Source organism: Lates calcarifer, linkage group LG21 (assembly GCF_001640805.2).
Source record: "Lates calcarifer isolate ASB-BC8 linkage group LG21, TLL_Latcal_v3, whole genome shotgun sequence".
Lineage (NCBI taxonomy): Eukaryota > Metazoa > Chordata > Actinopteri > Centropomidae > Lates > Lates calcarifer.
Genome location: NC_066853.1, coordinates 24115764 through 24135021, shown reverse-complemented (window position 1 = coordinate 24135021; position 19258 = coordinate 24115764). Strand labels below are relative to the sequence as shown.

Genomic DNA, 19258 nt, shown 5'->3' with positions numbered 1-19258 from the left:
CGCAAAAGATCCCTATGACTTCTGTGGTGGGTCTTAAGAAGTCAGTTTACTGACAGCTTGACCGTGAACAGCACACAACTGCAAACAGCTCAAATACTGCTTTCTTAAACTGTGTTTAGTATTTTCACTTAACCTAATTTCCATGTAAGTTATAAAGTTTTTGTTCAAACTGTTTCAACTTTATGCCCATTATGAAAATGGTCGTCTCCAGTGCTGTTGACTTGTATTTCGTTAAAATATTCAATCCAGTCTAGTCGTTATAAACAATTCTAAATTGCAAAACCTAATATTCCAAACAAATGATGGGCTACTTTCCCCCCCAAAAAGAATAGCAAAACAGTCTTCATCATAACTTGATACAACGCTGGTGCTCTTTTTGTGCCCCAAAATACCACAGAGATCTATATTTACATACCACATCGCATGATATTCGGCAATTACAGTATTTGCCAACTCATGCATCTCATTGTTGTGGGTTAAGATTTTTCCGACAGTTCTGGAATACAGCACGAAAACTGTTTGAAAAGAAGCACTACGACGCGTCGCTATGGAGACAGAGATGCCGGAAGTGTCGATGGTGAGAACAGCTGAGGTTTGAGGCACTACTTTGTTGTTGTAAAACAGACTAAAGTGAGGTTTTACGAGCTTACATCCTTTAGTCTCAGAAATATTAAAGTGTTGTTTGTTTCGTGTTGTTTTGGCTACGTGCACGAGATTTGAAATACACGGTTGCTGTGATTTGTTAGCGCGCCTTTCTGTTCATTCATAGTAAAATATGAAACTTGTAACGACTTGTTCACTGTAGTTGGTCTTTGACTTTAATGAGAAGACATTTACAGTGTCGTTAAACGTCTGTATGTTATCCCGAGTTAAACGAAGAGTGGATAAAGTGAACTTGTTTTGACAGACACAGCCAGTTCAACATGCTTGTATTGTGTGTGGCGAATTTGCTATGACTGAGGCTAACACTAACTAACACAACAGCGTATAGTATAAGATTTTTTGCCCGATATTATAACTATATGTGCAGTTTGGTTTTTACAATAAATTGATTTTGCTCAGCTACAGTTACAAGAACACTACAACTACGTTTACATATGAGGTTACGGAATATTTAACAGACTACATTCTGCAATTTGTCTCAATTAACAGCTTTTTTTTTTTATTTTCCAGGAAGATTGAGAAGTAATCACATACAGAGCTTAGGAGGGGAACAGGTGCATCTACAAGACCTGTCTGCCCTCACCAACCACCAATGTCTTGCTCAGCCACTCTGCCCCTCAGTGCCCGGGCCACAGCCCCAGAGGCTCTGTGCCTTCTGCACCAGCGCCTGCTGCTGGCTGAGGAGGAGGCTGAAGGTCTCATTCGAGATATGGGTGCACTGGGAGTGTCCAGGGATCAAATTCTGGGATCTGGAAAGACGATGGACACCACTCAAAGTCCCCTGACGATGCAGTGGTTCCAGGGGGATGAGAACACGCTGTGGCAACAGTGGGACTCTGTAGGGAACCGTGTGTGTCGCATGGAAAGTCTGCTACAGACCCTCAAACTGACCATCTTCTGTCTGGAGACTGAGAGAGAACTCGATCCCTCTCATACAGGTAACGGCTTGTATGTAATTCTGTTAAATAAGGAAAACATTAGTGATATCAGTAAGTGTATTGGAATGTTGCAGTGGCAGAGACAGTCAGGGTGCAGCTATGCAGTGGAATCGAAACAAGGACAAGGAGGGGGGCAACTTAAACATAACACACTTCATAAATACAATACACAAGATATGAATACATGAATTGTGTGGAAAATGTTAGAGAATATTTTTCCTGATGCAGCTCGTCTGAAGCAGCAGCTGGCAGAGCTGCAGCAGGAGAGTGAGGAGGAGCAGCAGGCCTGCAGGAGGGAGGTGATGAAGCTCAGGGACCAACTTCAGCAGGCTTACCAGGAGAGAGATGAAGCTCACACAGAGGTACAGAGGCTGAGGGAGACAGTGGAGGCAGCCACTGCTGCAAAGGTAACTATATTTGATACTTTTTTATTGGTTATGGTGACATTTTACTCACCATTCTCATATAGACACAGAGAAGCATCAGAACTGCTGGATGGGATCATGTTTTTGATGTAAAATCATCTCTCTCTGTTAGTGTGCCTTTATAATGATCCTGGTGTGTAAAATATTGTGATAAGAATGATAGCCGAAAGAATGTAAAAAGTACAAGTGGTCACAGTGAACCCTGTAGTGGTCATTGTATATGGGTTGTACATATTCTATATATTTTTTCTTCTAGATGGATGTGGCTTTGGCTGCTGAGGAGCTGAAGATTGTGAAATCAGAGATGAGTCAGAAAATTATGGAGGTGAGTGGCTAATTCCTTTCATTTATTTAGCCTTAGCCCTTTTTATTTTTCCTCCACTGTCAAACATTTATTGTATTAGTTCTGACTGACTGAAAATGAGCCAATTCATTCCAAACCTCTCTAATGGTCAGATGAGAGAACAGATGAGGCAGGAGTCCACCTGCTCTGCTGAAGCCATGAAATCTCACAGCAAGCTCCTCCAGTGCGTTGAGGAGATGGAGAGGGTGGTGAAGATGGAGAGACGACAGGTACGTCTTAAGACAGCTCACAGAGAGATGGACATGTGTAAACAGCAGTTAACATGCTGTCTTCTGGCCCCGCAGCGTCTGCAGCTGCAGTCGGAGTGCCAGGTTTTGTGTGTTGAGGCACAGACCAGTCGGCAGCAGCTAGAGGAAGAAAAAGACAGAGGCAGACACCTGGAGGAGTACTGTCGGCAGCTCAAAGAGCAGACAGGTTAGGAGTATCAAGAGGCACAAAAGCTGTCTGCTGTGGCTGTGCTACAACCATTGCAGAATGCTGCTATAAGACTCTTGAGGAAAAATGTGGGTGTCGGTCATACAAATTACAGTATATTTCGCCAGCTGCCTGTCAAGTTTGGAACTGATTCAGTTATTTTGTTCACCTGCAAGGTATTGCACGGTCAGGTCTTCACTCACAGGCCTGATAGTTCTTCTAAGCCCTGCTCTGAAAGCTGTGAGAGCCAAGATTTTCATGTAAAAATGAATCACAAAGCCTAAGGTGACAACTAGAAAATAGTGAAATGCCTATCACAATTTCTCAACAAGAACCCAAGATGATGTCTGTAAAGTTGCTTGTTTTGTACGAGCAACAGTACATAGCCCCAAAATTTACAACACTGAACTGAGACACCGCACTTTCCCAATCTGTGCTCAAATTTCTCAAAGCACTGACAAAGCTGGACCCAGCACTGATAGGTCAAACTCCAGCATAATCTAACATGAAGTCATTCACTTAACTCATGTCATGTTACATGGTTTCTGAGTTTTCAAAGGTTGTTGGAAGCTGTTCCTCCCTCTATTCCTTCTATCCCTTTAAGCCTGCCTTGATGTTTTAATGTGTCTCAGGAAAGGCTGAAATTTGTGTCATTTACTTATCTGTTTGTATGCTTTTTTATTGAATGAAACCCTTTCTAGCTACAGTATAAACACAGTCAGGAATTACAGAAATCATTTATATTCTTTCTGTTTCTCATTGCTTCATGTTGGATGTTAAACTACATTTTTCCGTGGCTTTCACAGCGGTAAAGGACTCCCTTGTGTTTGAGTTAAAAACTGAACTGAAAGTAAGTAGAGAGCGAGAAAGTGATGAGTGACTGGAAGAATACCATTTATGAATTCTCTTCTGTAAAATGTATGATCAGTGATGCATATGATATTATTTGTTGGTGGTGAGTATGTGTGTGTTTTGCGTTGGTCTGGTCCTACAGAGACAGCAGACAGAGAACAACAAACTGCAGAAAGAGGGCAGGGAGATGAGAGCTGCTGCTGACATACTGCAGGTAAGGGGCCTAAAAGGAATATTTCTTCATGTCATTTTTTTAAACCAGTGTAATCATAATCAATGTATATGAATATAATATATACATACATACTCTATACAGTTGCAAAGTCAGTGCCCTCAGCTCAGTTCTGAGCAGAGCAACACACACGTATGCACAGACATAACCACACAATATGTGACCCTTTGCTTCACTCCATGTCTTTCAGGCAGAGAAGAGTCGTGTGGTCAAACAACTGCAAGAGCAAGACCGGCTTCTGAAGGCAGCCAGATGCAACATTCAGACTGAGCTGAAGGTGGCACTAACAGACAAAGTTAACCTGCAGAGGGAGCTGTGAGTCTTAGTTTTTGACACCCAGTTGAGTTTGCTGATGCTTTTCCCCATCATCTTAATGTTGTGATACAAATGGCATAGAAAATGAACAGGTGGCATTATATATTAATGCTCAAAATACCTCTAGCCTCCTATAAGCTACAACTCTTTATTAGTAGGTTTTATCTATAATTGATATGAAACCAGTTGCCAGTTTATATGATACATTGCGCTGAAACTAATACAGTGTAATACAACAGCCCTGCAATAATTCCTGCCTTCATGGAGGTTTTAATATTCAGTTTTATTGAAATTGATTTAGAGAAGGGCTGATTAGACCGTACAATAATTCTGGAGAATATTTTTTCAAAAAAGCTTAGTGTTATAACTTTCATAAAAGTAGGGTTTATTGCAGGACTGATTAGACTGTATTAGATTGCATGAGATATGGTAAATGTATGCAAAAAATACACTGCTATTTTCCACTCTGATTAGCATTTAATTATTTAAGTTGTGATTTTTTGATTTGAACAGCAGATGGTGCTGCATTGCTGGCTTCTTGAGTTACATTTGCTACATCCCAGTTCTCTTAATTGAGAGAATGCATGGGAAAGATGTGAGGAGAGAGGAATCTAGGAAAGATGTTTTAAAGAAATCAGATATTCATTTCTAGTTTAAAACAACATCAGTAGAGTTGTACTGTAACTCTCAGTGACATCACTACAGTTCTATTTTAGCGCACAGCTGTTGTATTGTGACTCAGAATGTCATCACTAGAGTTATGACATAGCTCAAGTGTATCTTACTATGACATCTCTGGTGTTCTACAGTAGCTCACTTGTAGTGTTCTACTATTGCTCTCAATAGCAGTACTAGAGTCCTCCTTTAACTCACTGACATCACAAGAACTCTACTGTAGCTTGCAGTGACATCACTAGTGTTCCACTGTTGTGCTCTACTAGAGCTCACTGTAGCTCACAATGTCATCACTATCATTATGACAGCAGTTTAGCTCACAATGACCTGACCAGAGTTCCTTTCAATAGCATCACTAATGTTCTACTATAGGTTACAATGACACCAGTAGAGTTCTACTGTAACTCTCAGTGACATCACTACAGTTTTATTTTAGCTCACAGTGATCAGCTCAGCTCAACTGTTGTATTGTGGCTCAGAATGTCATCACTAGAGTTATGACATACTTTCTACTGTAGCTCACAATGACATCACTAGTGTTCTATTGTAAGTCACACTAACATCATTGTAATTTCACTGTAGCTCAAGGTGACATCACTAGAGCTCTACTGTAGCTTGCAATGACATCACTAGTGTTCCACTGTTGTGCTCTACTAGAGCTCACTGTAGCTCACAATGTCATCACTATTATTATGACATCAGTGAAGCTCACAATGACCTGACCTGACAAGAGTTCCTCTTGATAGCATCAATAGAATCCTGTAGCTCACAGTGACATCATTAAAGTTCTACTGTAGGTTGTGCTAATATCATTAGTGTGCTGATATCATTAATGTACCACTGTGGCAGTGCACTAATGATGCCGTTCTACTGTACCTCACAGAGATATGACTAGAAGTGTGACATCACAACTGTTGTATTGGGACTCAGAATGTCATCACTAGAATTATGGCATAACATTTTAGTGTAGATTACAGTGACATCTCTGGTGTTCTGTTGTAGCTCACAATGACATGTCATGACTGTCAATGACTGTACATGGCATAGCTCATAGTATCAAAACTAGAGTTATGACATCACAAGTGTTCTTCTTAGCTTATAGTTACATCACTAGAGTGGTATCACTGACTTGTTTGAGATTTTTCCCAAACACAAACGGTGGGAAAATGTCAAAACTAGATTTCTACTTTACCTGTCAATGACAATGTTAGTGTTACACTGCAATTCACTGTTCTGTCACTTTTAGTGTGTAGTATTGAAAGATTACATCTATAATTTTGTTATACCATCACTACAAACAGTGTTCTGCTATAAGTCATAATGACATCAGTAGAGTTTTGCTCTAACTAGTAACAGTAATATTACTAGACTGTTACTGAAGCTCACTCTGACATTAATAGAGTTCTCCTGTGGCTTTCAGTGACATCACTATAGTTTTGTCGTGGCTCACATTGGCATCAAAAGAGCGCTAATGTAGCTCACAATGAAATTAATACTTCTACTGTAGCCTGCAATGAAAATCACTGGAGTTCTACTATTGTTCTCAATGGCATCACAAGTTCTGGTGTACCTCACTTGGACTCTTCTTATGTCCAGTCAGCTAGATCTCCAGTGTATGATGTTGGGTAAGCTGGTCACACGATTTTTTTGTCACACACTGAACTACACTACTAGACATTCAAAATAATTTACAGATGTAGGACAAATACTGCATGTACCAGCAATAAATTAGATTTTAAATATAAACTCACAGACAGATGGAACAGCAGCAAATTGAGCCATGTATGAGATGCATGCGTCTGTTTCCCCATCTCTATCTCTTTTTTCCCTCTTTATTCCCCAAGTTCACTGTCATAGAGAGACAAGTACATGTTAGTTGGGAGAGGAGAAAATATTAACATTTGAGAACAGCGCGGTTAGACAGATATATTGGTTTGCAATGTCTCAGACTGATATTTGATAGTTGTCCTTTATTAAAAATGAGAATTCACTGCCATCCATCTCGTAAATGATTTTTTTTTTGACTCTTCCTTGGTGTCATTATTTAATGAAATCTGCCTCACTGTGCTGTAAACCCAATGAACTAAAATAATGGCCTATGTCTAGGATTCACAGAACATATCCATCTGATGGTTTAAATGCTATTTCAGAGACTTTTCTTCAGAGGATGTTGCCAGAAACACAGATGGTAGTGATGCAATTAGAATTTTTGGAAATGGTTGAATAAAAAGAAAAATGTATGGTTTTTGGAAGCACGTTTTTAGATATAACAAACCTGTCTTTCCTCAGAGAGAAGCTTAAAGAAGAACATGCTCATCTCTATCAGAGCTCCTCCATTGCACAAGAAATGGCTGGTACTCAGAAAGAGATACTTGAGCGAACCATTGAGAGGCAGCAGAGGGAGCTGAGCACAGCCCATAAAGAGGAGGAGGCAATAAGGAAAGACCTTGAGAATTCAAAACAAATGGTATGTGCAGCAAATATTTTACTGTTTTTGCATCATGGGTAGTGTTGTACCAAGAGGTGAAACAATTCTGCTTTTGTGTCTCTCTGTTCCCTCTCTCCTTTGCCATCAGTTATGTAGTGTTGTTACTAAGTTGGAGGGTGAGAAGAGCAGTCTGGAGACCCATCTTAGCGAGGCCAAGGTAGGTTTGGCTAGAATACCATCCCACCTGATATAGTTCTTACAATCACACTATACAATCACCAGTTGGTCATGATACTGCCTTCTTTTCATTTTGGTGGTCTGTGAACCTGCGATTGGCAGCAGGAAGTAGGATCTCTGAGCTCAGCCTTGCAGAGTCAACAAGATGAGAACAGGAGGCTCATGAGAAAGGTGACTGCTTTAGAGCAGCAAATGGTGAGAGACCTAAAGTATTTTATGCACAGTATATGGGTCAGATAATGGTGTCCAAATCCTGCCTGACAGAATTATGTGTGTGTGAGCAGCAGGCGGACCAGATGCTGAAGGACCTAACTGAGAGAGACAAGACAGCTTATGGGATAGGAAAGCTCAAGGTGAAACATATTGAACTGAATTTGAATTTGAATTTGAATTTGAATGTATTAAACTGCATTACTTGCTTTATGACAAGGTGCTGTAGACACAATTGTATACTGTTAATTATTATAGGCTTGTGCATACTATCACCAATAATGGATAAATAATAGAGCTATGGAGCAACATCAGCATTTCTTTGGAAGTGATTAATGTAACTCTAATATTCACTCTCCTTTGGGCTCTGGTTTGGTCTACAGCAACTGCTAAGAAAAACTATCTGGCTCTTTTAGCTGATAAATGGCCCACTGTTTCCACCAGCTAGTTGCTACCTTCAGGTTTTTTGACCTTTTTTGTTGAAAACTGCTTCCTGCTGTGATTGGAAAAAAGACTGATGAGTGTGGTGGAAACCAAAACAAAAGTTGTGGGCAGTGAAACCAAATCATTGAGTTAAAAGATGTTAAAATGCTCCATAGTAATTAAGGGAACGACAGGATAAAATCACTTTCGTCTACTGTCATTTAATCCATTAGTTATATGATGGTTTTATTATGTCCATTGTTAAGAGCTTTCTTTTCCGATATCAGTGTTTTTGGCACAATGTGTAGACTAAATGTTTTATGTAACAACTAACTGATATCAGATATAGTGTCTTAGATTTTAAAACTGAAATCTGCCCTTGATAAAGCGTTAAGTACAAATATGGTGATTTTGTGTTTTTCCATGAATGGTACAGACAGAACAGTCCATCTCCTCAGAGAACTTCTGTCTTTAAAATGTATTCAAGATGCATGTTGGTTAGGTGTGAGCATTATTGCAAAAAATACCCTGTTTTATGCTGTAGATGAGTGAGCTGGAGGCCTTGCAGCATGTCTGCGGTCCTGCAAGGGATGTTGTCAGTCAAACACTTGAAAGCATCCTGGCCTCCCACACCAGACTCCAAGTCAACAGCCAGACCCTGCATCAGGAGCTGGGGGGGCGAGAGCAGGAGCTGACCACACTCAAGAAGGACAGGTCAGAACTGTGTCAGTTTACAGACACTGCAATGACTAGATGTGAAGGTTATAAATACTATTAAGTCAATGACATGTCTGTTAATGTGATATAAATATTTGCAGCTGTAATTCCACTTGCTGCAATTATCCAATCAGCCAATCATATGGCCTCTCAGTGACTTTGACCATTACATGATTGTTGGTGCCCAACTGGCTGATCTGGGTATTTCTGACACTGCTGATCTGCTGGAATTTTCACACATTTATTCAGAATGGTGCAACAAACCAAAAACATCCAGTGAGCAGCAGGTCTGCAGACAGAAATGTTTTGTTGATGAGAGAGATCATAGGAGGTTGACCAGACTGGTTGGAGCTGACTGAAAGGCTATGGTGACTCAGATAACCACTCTTTATAATTGTGGAATACCCAACATGTCCAACTTTGAGGCAGATGGGCTACAACAGGAAAGACCACAATGGGTTCCACTCCTGTCAGCCAAGAACAGAAATCTGAGGCAGTGGGCACATGCTCACCAAAACTGGGTAGCTGAAGACTGGACAAACCTAGCCTGGTCTGATGGATCTCAATTTCTCCCGAAGTATGAAGATGGTAGTGTCAGAATTTGGCATCAACAATGTGAGTCCATGGGTCCAACGTGCCAACAAGTTTGGCTGCTGCTTCTGGTGTTAATAGTGTGTGGGAATACCAATCAATCATCACTTGAATGCCACAGCCTGTTTTTTTATGGTTACAATTTACCATCTTCTAATGGCTACTTCCAACATGATCATGCACCACGTCACAAAGCAGAAGCCGTCTTTAACTGGTTTCATTAACATGACGTTGAGCTCAGTGTACCTGAGTGGCCTCCTCAGCCACCAGTTCTGAATATCAATAGAACACATTTGGGATGTGGTAGAATGGGAGATTCACAGCATGAATTTGTTGATAAATCTGCAGAGATACTGTGATGCAGTCATGTCATCATGGACCAGAATCCTAAAAAAATGTTTCCAACATCTTGGAACAGTGAAAAACTGAGGCTTTTTTGAGAGAAAAAGGAGGCCCTACGAAGTATTTAGTATGATGATCCTAATAAAGTACTCAGTGAGTGTATGTGAGCACATGTTATAAAGGGGGTGCGTGTGCATATGTACATATTAAGCTGTGTAACTGTTGATATTACATGTTACTTTCCTCTGTGCCAGGCTGCAGGCTCAGACAGAAATTAGGAATCACCAAGTAGAGGTGGAGAAACTCCAGCAACTCCTGACATCTACTCACTCCAAGAATAACAGAGCTGTAAGAAATCACACTCTTTTTACTAGTGAGGCTGAGAAGAAATTTACACATATGTGCTTTAATATTTATAAAATGCAGTTATACATGTATTTTTATAAATGTCATCAAGAAATTACCTATCTTCACTTTCTTCATATGACTTTCAAGGGGGATAAATAACCAGTATTTATAGCTACAGCCAAGTTGCTTTTTTCAGTCAGCAGTAGAGGTACTGTCTGTCATGCTATTAATTGTAAACAGATGTTGCGGTGGTAAATGAACCAAGAAGTGACACTAAGAAAACAAAGACTCTATCTTCCAGATGTGTTACATGCCAAAAATATTATGGAGATAGTGTACTGTAGTCTTTTACCTCTACCCTTCTGAAGTTTGTCTTTTCACAGACCTGAATGTAAAGCGTTTACATTTTACTTTAAGTTTTCCATCTCACCTCAGTCTCTTAACAGCAGTCAGAACAAGTAAGGATGAAACACAGTTGGTCTAGCTGTGCAGTTATGCTGGAATCCAGTTATACTGGATAAGTGTAAAGTAGATTGTCATTTTAGTGCCTTTTGATGTTGGTGAAATAGAAGTGAGCAAATTCACAAGACAAAGCAAATTATTTCTGTTTCCAAAGTGTTTCTACTTCCAAGACTTGAATATTGACTAGCCGAAAGGGACACAAAACCCCTCTGGCCCTGAAATCCACAGGTTCACTACATCTTAGTGGGTTTGTTTTAATTAAATACAGATGTGTCAGAGGACATGCATAAATTATGCACATCCACTAAAACAATAAGTAGTTTGAAAATTTGTTAAATGTGCTTATTTTAGGAATAGAGGTGCTGGTAAATAAATGTTGTTTTCCTTCAGACAGAGCTCAGCTAGCTCTGTCTTTGTTAACCAGTTGCTGGTTGTAGCTAACTCTCAACAAGAAAGTGAAAAACGTTGAACTGATCCACAGGGCAGCATGCATTATGACCTAATGCTGTATTGTTGTCCTCAGAGGCCCTCAACAAAATCTAGTTTCAAGACCTGTAGTATTTAAGTAGATATTTATGTTTACATGGCTTATACTTCTCACTGAGTTTCTGATTAATTAAATTCCAACAACATTGGGGGCATATATTATTGTGGCCTAGGAGTACTGGGTTCTGAACAAAATGTAATGAAAGTGCCATGTATAGTCTACTGTGCTCCTTGTGGGAACTCAAAGAGTATGTACATAGTGCACAGGGTAAGTGATCAATAGGGGTCCACAGCTCAATTTTGCCATTGGGTGGGTTTATGCAGTTATGTTCACAACATTTTGTGTTATTAACTATGTATATACTCTGCGTGTGTGTGTCCAAACCTTCCAGCTGGAGTCCTTGCAGAAGGCTTTGGATACAGTCAAAGTTGACAACAAAAGACTGGCTCAGAGTCTGAAGCAGGCTGTGTTGACCAACAGCAGTTTACACAGGAAACTGGAACAGAGCAGAAACCAGTACCAGGCCATCATCTCACTGAGGTACACAGCTTGGCAACAGTTTGTTAATAAATACTGTATGTATACTGTATGTGAACAAGACATCTTATACGGCATGAATTAATTATATATTTGTGCGTTATCACTATAAATTTCAGAGACGTGGAGCTATATGAGGCTCAGACAAAGATAAATCATTTGTCTGAAGAGCTGAGTGCTGTAAAGCAACAACGTAGGGAAGACTATGAATCTTCCATGAAGATGTTGCATCGAGAAATCTCAGAGGTACCAAATTGCATATATTTTTATTCTATGTAGAGAGTTTTTTTTTTTTTTTTTAAAGAAAATGACACCGATACTAGCTATAATTTCTGTGCATGTACCTGGGGGCGGCTGTGGCTCAGGTAGAGCAGTCGTCCACCAGGAAGGTGTATGTGTATGTTTAGAGTATGGTCTAGACCTGCTCTGTGTGCCTTAAGTCTGCCTTTTGTTGTGATTCGGCACTATATAAATAAAACTGAATTGAATTGAATTGGTTTGATCCCCAGCCCCTCCAGTTAGTGTGCTGAAGTATCCTTGGGCAAGATACTGAACTCCAGATTGTCATGTAAATGGTAAATGGACTGTACTTATATAGCGCTTTTCTAGTCGTATCGACCACTCAAAGCGCATTGCACTACCCATCACATTCACCCAATCACACAGTGCTTGCACTGTACACTGATGTTGCAAACATCGGGGGCAACGTGGGGTTCAGTATCTTGCCCAAGGATACTTCAGCATGGACTGGAGGAGCCGGGGATTGAACCACTGACCTTCCGATTAGTGGATGACCCGCTCTACCTCCTGTGTATTAACGCATGTTTGTGTGTCTAGAACAAGTGCTGTATGAATGTGTGAATGTGACCTGTAGTGTAAAGCACTTTGATTGGTCAATATGACTAGAAAAGCGCTATGTAAGTGCAGTCCATTTACCATTTAAAAAATATTCCACCACAAAGTACATTATCTTGTGGTGACCCAGGTTAAACAGCATCTCAATCTCAAACTTTATTGTTTAGAGATTTACTGGTGTGTAAATATCAGCGGATATACATAATCCCTATTGAAAGTCCTTACCTCTGACTGTGCTGTGACTGGCTCCTTGCAGTGTATAAAATGGCAGAGACTGCCAGCCCCCTTTTGTTTGTTTTTTGTTTACTGCATATATGCTTTCCTCAGCATTAACTAGCCAATGAGTCATTAATGTATGTGTATGTTTTTATGAATTCCCTGTTTCCTTTCCTAGCTAAAAATGACAGTTAAAGATTCATCAACCAGGTCAGGTGACCTATCCAAGGCCAATCAGGGACTGCGTCGACGAGTATCTGAACTGGAGAGGCTGGTTTCCAAACAGAAAGCTTGTATCAGAGAGCAGAGGAGCCATCTGAGGGAGCAATGGAGGAGCAGAGGTTTACAGGACAACTCACAGAAAATGGAGGTAAACTCCATTTACCTAACACAGTTTAGATGTCGAAGTAACAGGTTGTAAAGGTAGTAAATATTTAGCTTGCTTCCTTCCTTCTTCAACTACTGTTGAGTTCTGAAATATGATAAATGATTTAATGTGGGTCAGATTGTTTTTGAAATCATCAACCAGTTCTGAGTAGAAGTTGTTGATATTGGCACAAAATAACAGCTTTTTTATTTTTCTACTTTTATTTACTTTTATTTCATTTTTTTTTACAATATTGTTGTTTGTATTGTCTTTAAAAAGCCTTTCTTGTTAAGTTCAGAGACACCAGAGAAGGTTGGGAGCATGTTTGAAGCCAGGACAGGTACATGCAATTCACAATGCAAGAATCTTAAATTTGAGTTCATTTGAGTTCAGGTAATGTTTTTGTCACTGTGAGCCTGTATAAATATTCAGTCTGCTGTATCAACAGAGGTCAGAGGAGAGCATCAGGAGGTCAGGACAACCTCCAAACAGGTGAATGTCTTTAAACTAATCCCACATTATTTTTCTCTCTTTTTTCCTATTTCTTAACTTTTAGCTAAAAAATTAAAAAATTAAAACTGTTCACTCAGAAGAGTTTTTCTATTGTTTATCCTTTTCTCTTATCTTGGTTTTTTGGTTCAAAGTGAAGCTTCAACCTTTGTTGAATAAGTGATGTTGTTCTTTGAAACAAATGAAACCTTATGGATCATCAGTAAAACATATTCACCAGTTTTTGCACTTCAAAACAGTTGTGTTCCGTCCCTCATCTGATGTGTAGGAAAAAGCCTTCAAGTTCATTTCTCACTTTTTCAATATTTAAATCGACCACAGACTTTCAGAGCTACTGGTGTCCTCAATCGAACTGAGACTCAAATTGTTTACTCATGATCAAAATCAATAATATATTCTATTGATTTGTTTAAAACAGTCAAATGTGGCTTTTCATTTCAGATTGAATTCAAATGAAGAATTGTATGTCCATCAGTGGCTTTACGAAATTGTAATTTCTTTTGTGCTTGTTATGACTGTGGATTGAAAAATGAAATGTCAGCAAGCTTTCTGAAAGGCTGAAATTTTAGTTTTTGCTTGTAGAAGACTAACAGAGCTTGAAAAACATGGTTTATAGAGGAAGATGTTGTACTGATCCACTGAAAACAGTTAAAATCAGTTGAAATATTCTCTGCTTATCAGTTTCAACACTGCAGCTGTGATGAAGTTGCTTTACTCCAGCAGGATAAAGAGGTTATTAAAGCAGGAATAGTCCATAGAGCTGTACAGGGGGAGACTCCATTGCTAAACAAACAGATCTCTCTCAGCACTGTCTTTTTCCTGTCCATCCAGACAGATCAAAATGAAATGAAGAGAACTGGATTCTTCTGAAATACCTGGTGCGAACTGCACCACAGAAAGTTCCAGGGGTACACTCATTCTATTAAAAGCTGGCCATTAAACAAGTACCAGGATTAAGCGGTTAAATAAAGGCTAATTTAAGTCTGGTTTAAAAGATGCTCATTCTTGACTTTGAAACACAGACTTGAGACTTCATGTCAGCTCACACTGAGGATGGCAGGAAAAGCTGTGATTTTTGTGGCCACTTACCTAACTCTCAACAAATCAACATCACAGTAAAATCAAACAATAACACTGCCAGGAAAAAGGCACTTTCAGCAGCATGTTGTAGACCAGCAGTGAATGCAGCATGGCTTTGCCAGTTACAGTTGAGTTCAGCCCTGCCAGACTCTCTTTGCTCTGTTGCTGCGCTCTTTGTTAATCATTTCATTGTGGATTCAAGTCCATTGTTATTACTGAGCATTGCCTTTGTGTTCTATCAAATACCACCCCGTCAGGTCATGTGCTGTATTTCAGGGCAAGAGAATGACGATCATTCTCTGGAAACTACAGTTCTCTGTCAGCTTGTGTAAGTGACATAATAACAGGTTCCATACTGTGAAACCACTGTAAAAAATACTATGAGGCTTCTGTTATGGGTAAAATCATGTGTTAGTTTGTTTTGATTGAAGCACATTTGAAAGCACATGTTGCTTGAAATACTATGCACAGGTACACAAGTGCAGCCCATGCTGTAAATTGATCTTTGTTTATAGTGCAGCAGTAAAGAGGAACCTTTATTGAGGATCCCTGGAAAGACACTGTTTCACTCCAGCAGATTGATTGTAGCTGGTTTATTTTAAATGTGTTGTTTGATTCCTGCTGCAGGATTTAAGCAAATGGGAGGCAGAGGAGAGGTGGACCTCTACCATCCAACGCTGGGAGGCCAAGAGAGAGCTGGCTCACATCACTGAAGGGTACAAGCCTGTGAGGACACAGCTGAAAACACATTAACACTGATAATGACCAACACATACAATAGTGTATCTGACACACACACCTGAACACAGTGATCCTTTGTATTTATTCAAACATTAAACAGTGACCAACAGAGAGGAAGAGATAGCAGCCACATGAGAACTAGCAGCTGTAGCGTCAGATGTGTGTGTCTGGGTGTGTCTGTGTGCGTATGACGTCCTCCATATATATCAATCAGAATTTTATGTTGGTCAGAGAGAAAACATGCACTCTCATCAAAACAACTGTACAACCATAACATCTGATATACTTCTTCACTGTACAAAGATTCTTATTTTTTGTACCAACAGATTCTTTATACAAAAGTAATTTTCTGGCTCCCAGTCTAGTTTCCCAGCATACACTGGGAATACAAATGTATGATTCTCTGTGTACAAATGTATGATTCTCCATCTACCGTAGTTGCACTTTATTACGCAGAGTTGGCTTCTGTTATTTGGTGAGTTAATATATGATGTGACCTCACACTCTCCCTCCCACTTGATTCCCAGGTCCTCAAAGATAATCCAGATTTCATCAGTAAACACGAGATATGAATAATCCAATAGCAGAGGCTCATCCACTTCCAATAGAGAGGGCTCTCTTGCACAATAGGGTCAAGTTGTTGCCCATGCAGTGAATTCCAGCACAGAAAATCAATCTCCTCTCATCTTTCATCCAGTGTTTGATAAATATACCAGCTCCTTTGTGACTACACTGTAGACTTCAGAGTTGAATGCAGATAGAGCCCCTGTTTGACGCTGCACTTTGCTACAAATCCTGAGAAGAACATCCACCATGAGTCCACCTTCTTTTTTCTTTTTTTAAAAAAAGTTGACAAATCTTGAAAAACCGTACAAACACTCACAGTAACAAGAAACCAGTGCAGGCAAACGATACAACAGTCATGACAGTTGAACACTGACCATTGCTCTCTGCAGCCACAAGAGCGCAGCACTGCGACACAAATGAAACTCCAATACCAAACTGAAAGAACACCAACATTTTGGCAGGCACGAGGATGCTGCTGATCCCAGTTCATTTTAAATTGGTCCTTGTCCAGTTTACATTGGGGACTGAAATCACTGTTGTTGCCAAACTTTAATTGTCTGATATGCTGAAGTTTTTCTACTTGATGCTACAAAGAAGAGAAATGACGAAACGTGTTGCTTAATCAAAAACCAAATAGCTTGTGAATTCTACACATAATGTGTGTGATATATTTGCTAAAATACAAAAATAGATGATTTGAAAATAAATTCAAACATAGAAAAATATATGTAATCAAATAATATATATGTACATGATCAATGGTCATGTGACCCATGCTTTAGTTTGGTTAGTACAGACAATGGACAACTGTATAAACTTTCTGAACTGAAAATGTGTACTTTTAATGTTGAAAAGATACATTTCCTTCCTGTATCCTTTATGGGAAAGAATAGGCTTTATGCTCTGTGTAGTATCCTGTCAGCTTTGATGAATGTGTGATGTAGGACAGGTTGTGTGTGTTGGTGTGTGTTGGCTATGAAGATGAAGGTCATCCCAAGGTCAATAGGACAGGCGGAGAGGTCACCATACGGAGCATTTGTCCACAGGGTTCATTGGGGAACCCTTTGGACAGTGGAAAACACGGGCAAACTCATCAAACTGGGAAACACTGCCGATCACTCTACAGGGGGAGGAAGCACAGGAACATTCAATATGGTAGTATGGAGATAGTGAAACATTTGTCTGTGTATGTGAGTACTATACTTTTTACAAGTGCATACAGTTATGTAATAACTAGCATTAATAAATTTATGACAAGGAAAATGGGAGCACTCCAACCATGACCTCAGTGTAGTTTTGTTTTTTAGATATATTGGAATTGAAGATTATTCTTAAAATGTAAAAGCAATGTGCATAAATTTAACATATCAATGGCTTTCTGGGTGTTTTAATATGAGTATGTATGCTGTACCTATAGTGCTCTGGTGCATGTTTGTCAGTCAGCAGCTGCAAGTAGATGGACTGAGATCTTCTCTTCATACACCAGTTCTGAAAAGACAGCATTAACACAACAGTGACACAACCTGGATACAAAGCAGCACACAATATTATGTCAGTCATGGGTCATTTTTCTGCAAAACAAGTACTTCTACTTTTTAAACTTCAAGTACTTTAAGGTTTTTGGCAGCGGGACTTTTACCATTACCCCTATGATAGTACTGTTGACAGTTGAGTATCTTTTGGTTTTGGATTGGATTGGACGAAACAGGACATTGGAGGACATCTCTAGACTCTGGGAAACTGATGGGCATTTTCTGTTATTTTCAGGTCATTTTCCTTTACAAACAGCTATTGAGAAAACAATCAGTAGATTAACAGATAATTAAAATAATCATTATTTTACCTCTATGTTTGTTACTAGATACAGTGTATGAAATCATTAAGTTCAAAAAGCATGTCTGCTGGCCTTCTGCAGATTTACAGACTTCAGTTTATGCAAACACAAAGGTGGTTGAATTACCTCAGTGCTGAAAATTATGCTTTTTTATTCACCTTGGACACACACGTGAAATTTTAAAATGAACGTTAACACACAGACGTGATTTTCATATCATCTCCTTGGGGCAAGAGTTTTAAAAAATGGGATAAAACACTGTAAACTGCATTAAAAAGCGTGTCTAGATTTTGCCACTGTTATATTAAGCCATGAATTTCAATGAAACCATTGAATTTCAATGATGAGTCGTAATAGTTACAAGGAGCAGGGGTGGTCTAGTGCTTAGAGACACTGCTGTCATCAACACTCTGCTTTTTTGAACCCTCCAATGGTTAATGCATCCATCAGCTAATGTTGGGATAATATATAACTCCTACCTGCTCTCTATGATCAGTCACTCCAACTGAGAGCGGCTGCTTAAATGATTTAACATATAAATGTAATGAAAGACAGTAGTGGGAATCAATTGTGAGGCTTCTGTACCTGTGCAAAGGCAATGAAGAGCAGCTGTTCATGAGTGTATTTGAGCCCAGGCAGGGGCCTCTCTGGACCATGTTCCCTCACCCACTTCAGATACGCCTGGACACAGAGAGACAGGAGATACAAAATGAATGCTGAAATTATGATCCCTCACCTCATGGCTACAGTGGCTTATGCTGACTTTGTTTGGTTCAGTATAACCAAACTGCCATGTAATGGAACGTATTTTTAAAAGAGGCTTATGATTTGTTTAAAAATCATTCATTTATTCCCTTTGTACTTTTGTCTCCACTCCTGTCTTCAATATAGACCACTGACACAATCAATATGGAATTGAATTATGCAGAATCCCGGATCCTCTGCTGTCCAGGCAAACACACACACACACTGATACAAGAGGGGGAATTCAAACTAAAATGTTTATATTTTATCTTGATTCAGGAGCACTTCTGCTCTTAACTTTCATGCAAATAAAACAGTGGTTAAGAAGAATAAAGAAAGGGATTTTTCAGACAGAATGGACAGAGGCATTTGCATACTGATACAGTGAACTCTAATATTTAGGTTTTGAGAATTTTACACATAGCTGCAGTATTTAAACATGTTATCAGATATTACTTACATAGTATGACAGCTTCAGACCTCCCATGTCTGCTATATTCTCCCCCAGAGTCAGGCGACCATTCACCTAGACACACAGAAAGGAAACCTCTGAAACACTGACAGGGTCTCAGCAGCTCTGTGCTTATACTTTTATGCTTGTATCTACATGTACTAAATGGATTTACTTCAGTCTACCTTGGCTTAGCATAAATACTGGAAACTGACAGACATAACTAGAGTACT

General features: G+C 39.5%; 2 protein-coding genes across 7 annotated transcripts in view; one reads left to right on the top strand and one right to left on the bottom strand.

Annotated features, from left to right (window-relative positions):
- Positions 1–28: 28 nt before the first annotated feature.
- On the top strand, positions 29–15454 carry ccdc150 (coiled-coil domain containing 150). 5 transcript variants are annotated; one of them, XR_001961777.2, is made up of 21 exons: positions 29–592; positions 1174–1601; positions 1830–2008; positions 2283–2351; positions 2483–2599; positions 2675–2804; positions 3611–3654; positions 3799–3870; positions 4079–4203; positions 7168–7345; positions 7455–7523; positions 7646–7738; positions 7828–7896; positions 8721–8890; positions 10081–10174; positions 11515–11663; positions 11780–11906; positions 12910–13101; positions 13392–13438; positions 13547–13590; positions 15316–15406. XR_001961777.2 is itself a non-coding variant. In XM_018684044.2 (21 exons), exons 2-21 carry the CDS (start codon positions 1256–1258, stop codon positions 15320–15322), a joined length of 2316 nt encoding a protein of 771 aa, XP_018539560.1. In that variant the 5' UTR covers positions 29–592; positions 1174–1255; the 3' UTR covers positions 15323–15454. The 5 variants fall into 5 exon arrangements, 4 of the variants coding, with proteins under 4 accessions (XP_018539560.1, XP_018539557.1, XP_018539559.1 ...); XM_018684044.2 differs by having other exon boundaries at positions 13397–13438; positions 15316–15454; XM_018684041.2 differs by having other exon boundaries at positions 29–577; positions 13378–13438; positions 15316–15452.
- Positions 15455–15492: 38 nt separating this feature from the next.
- Positions 15493–19258, bottom strand: part of LOC108888183 (endothelin-converting enzyme-like 1) — a 42466-nt gene continuing 38700 nt past the window's right edge. For both annotated transcript variants that reach the window (XM_018684046.1, XM_018684047.2), the window contains exons 15-18: positions 19035–19100; positions 18416–18511; positions 17408–17484; positions 15493–17116 (exon numbers count right to left, since the gene is read on the bottom strand). In XM_018684046.1, coding sequence (XP_018539562.1) covers positions 17017–17116; positions 17408–17484; positions 18416–18511; positions 19035–19100 — 339 coding nt within the window. In that variant the 3' untranslated portion in view covers positions 15493–17016. The remainder of the gene's footprint in view (positions 17117–17407; positions 17485–18415; positions 18512–19034; positions 19101–19258) is intronic.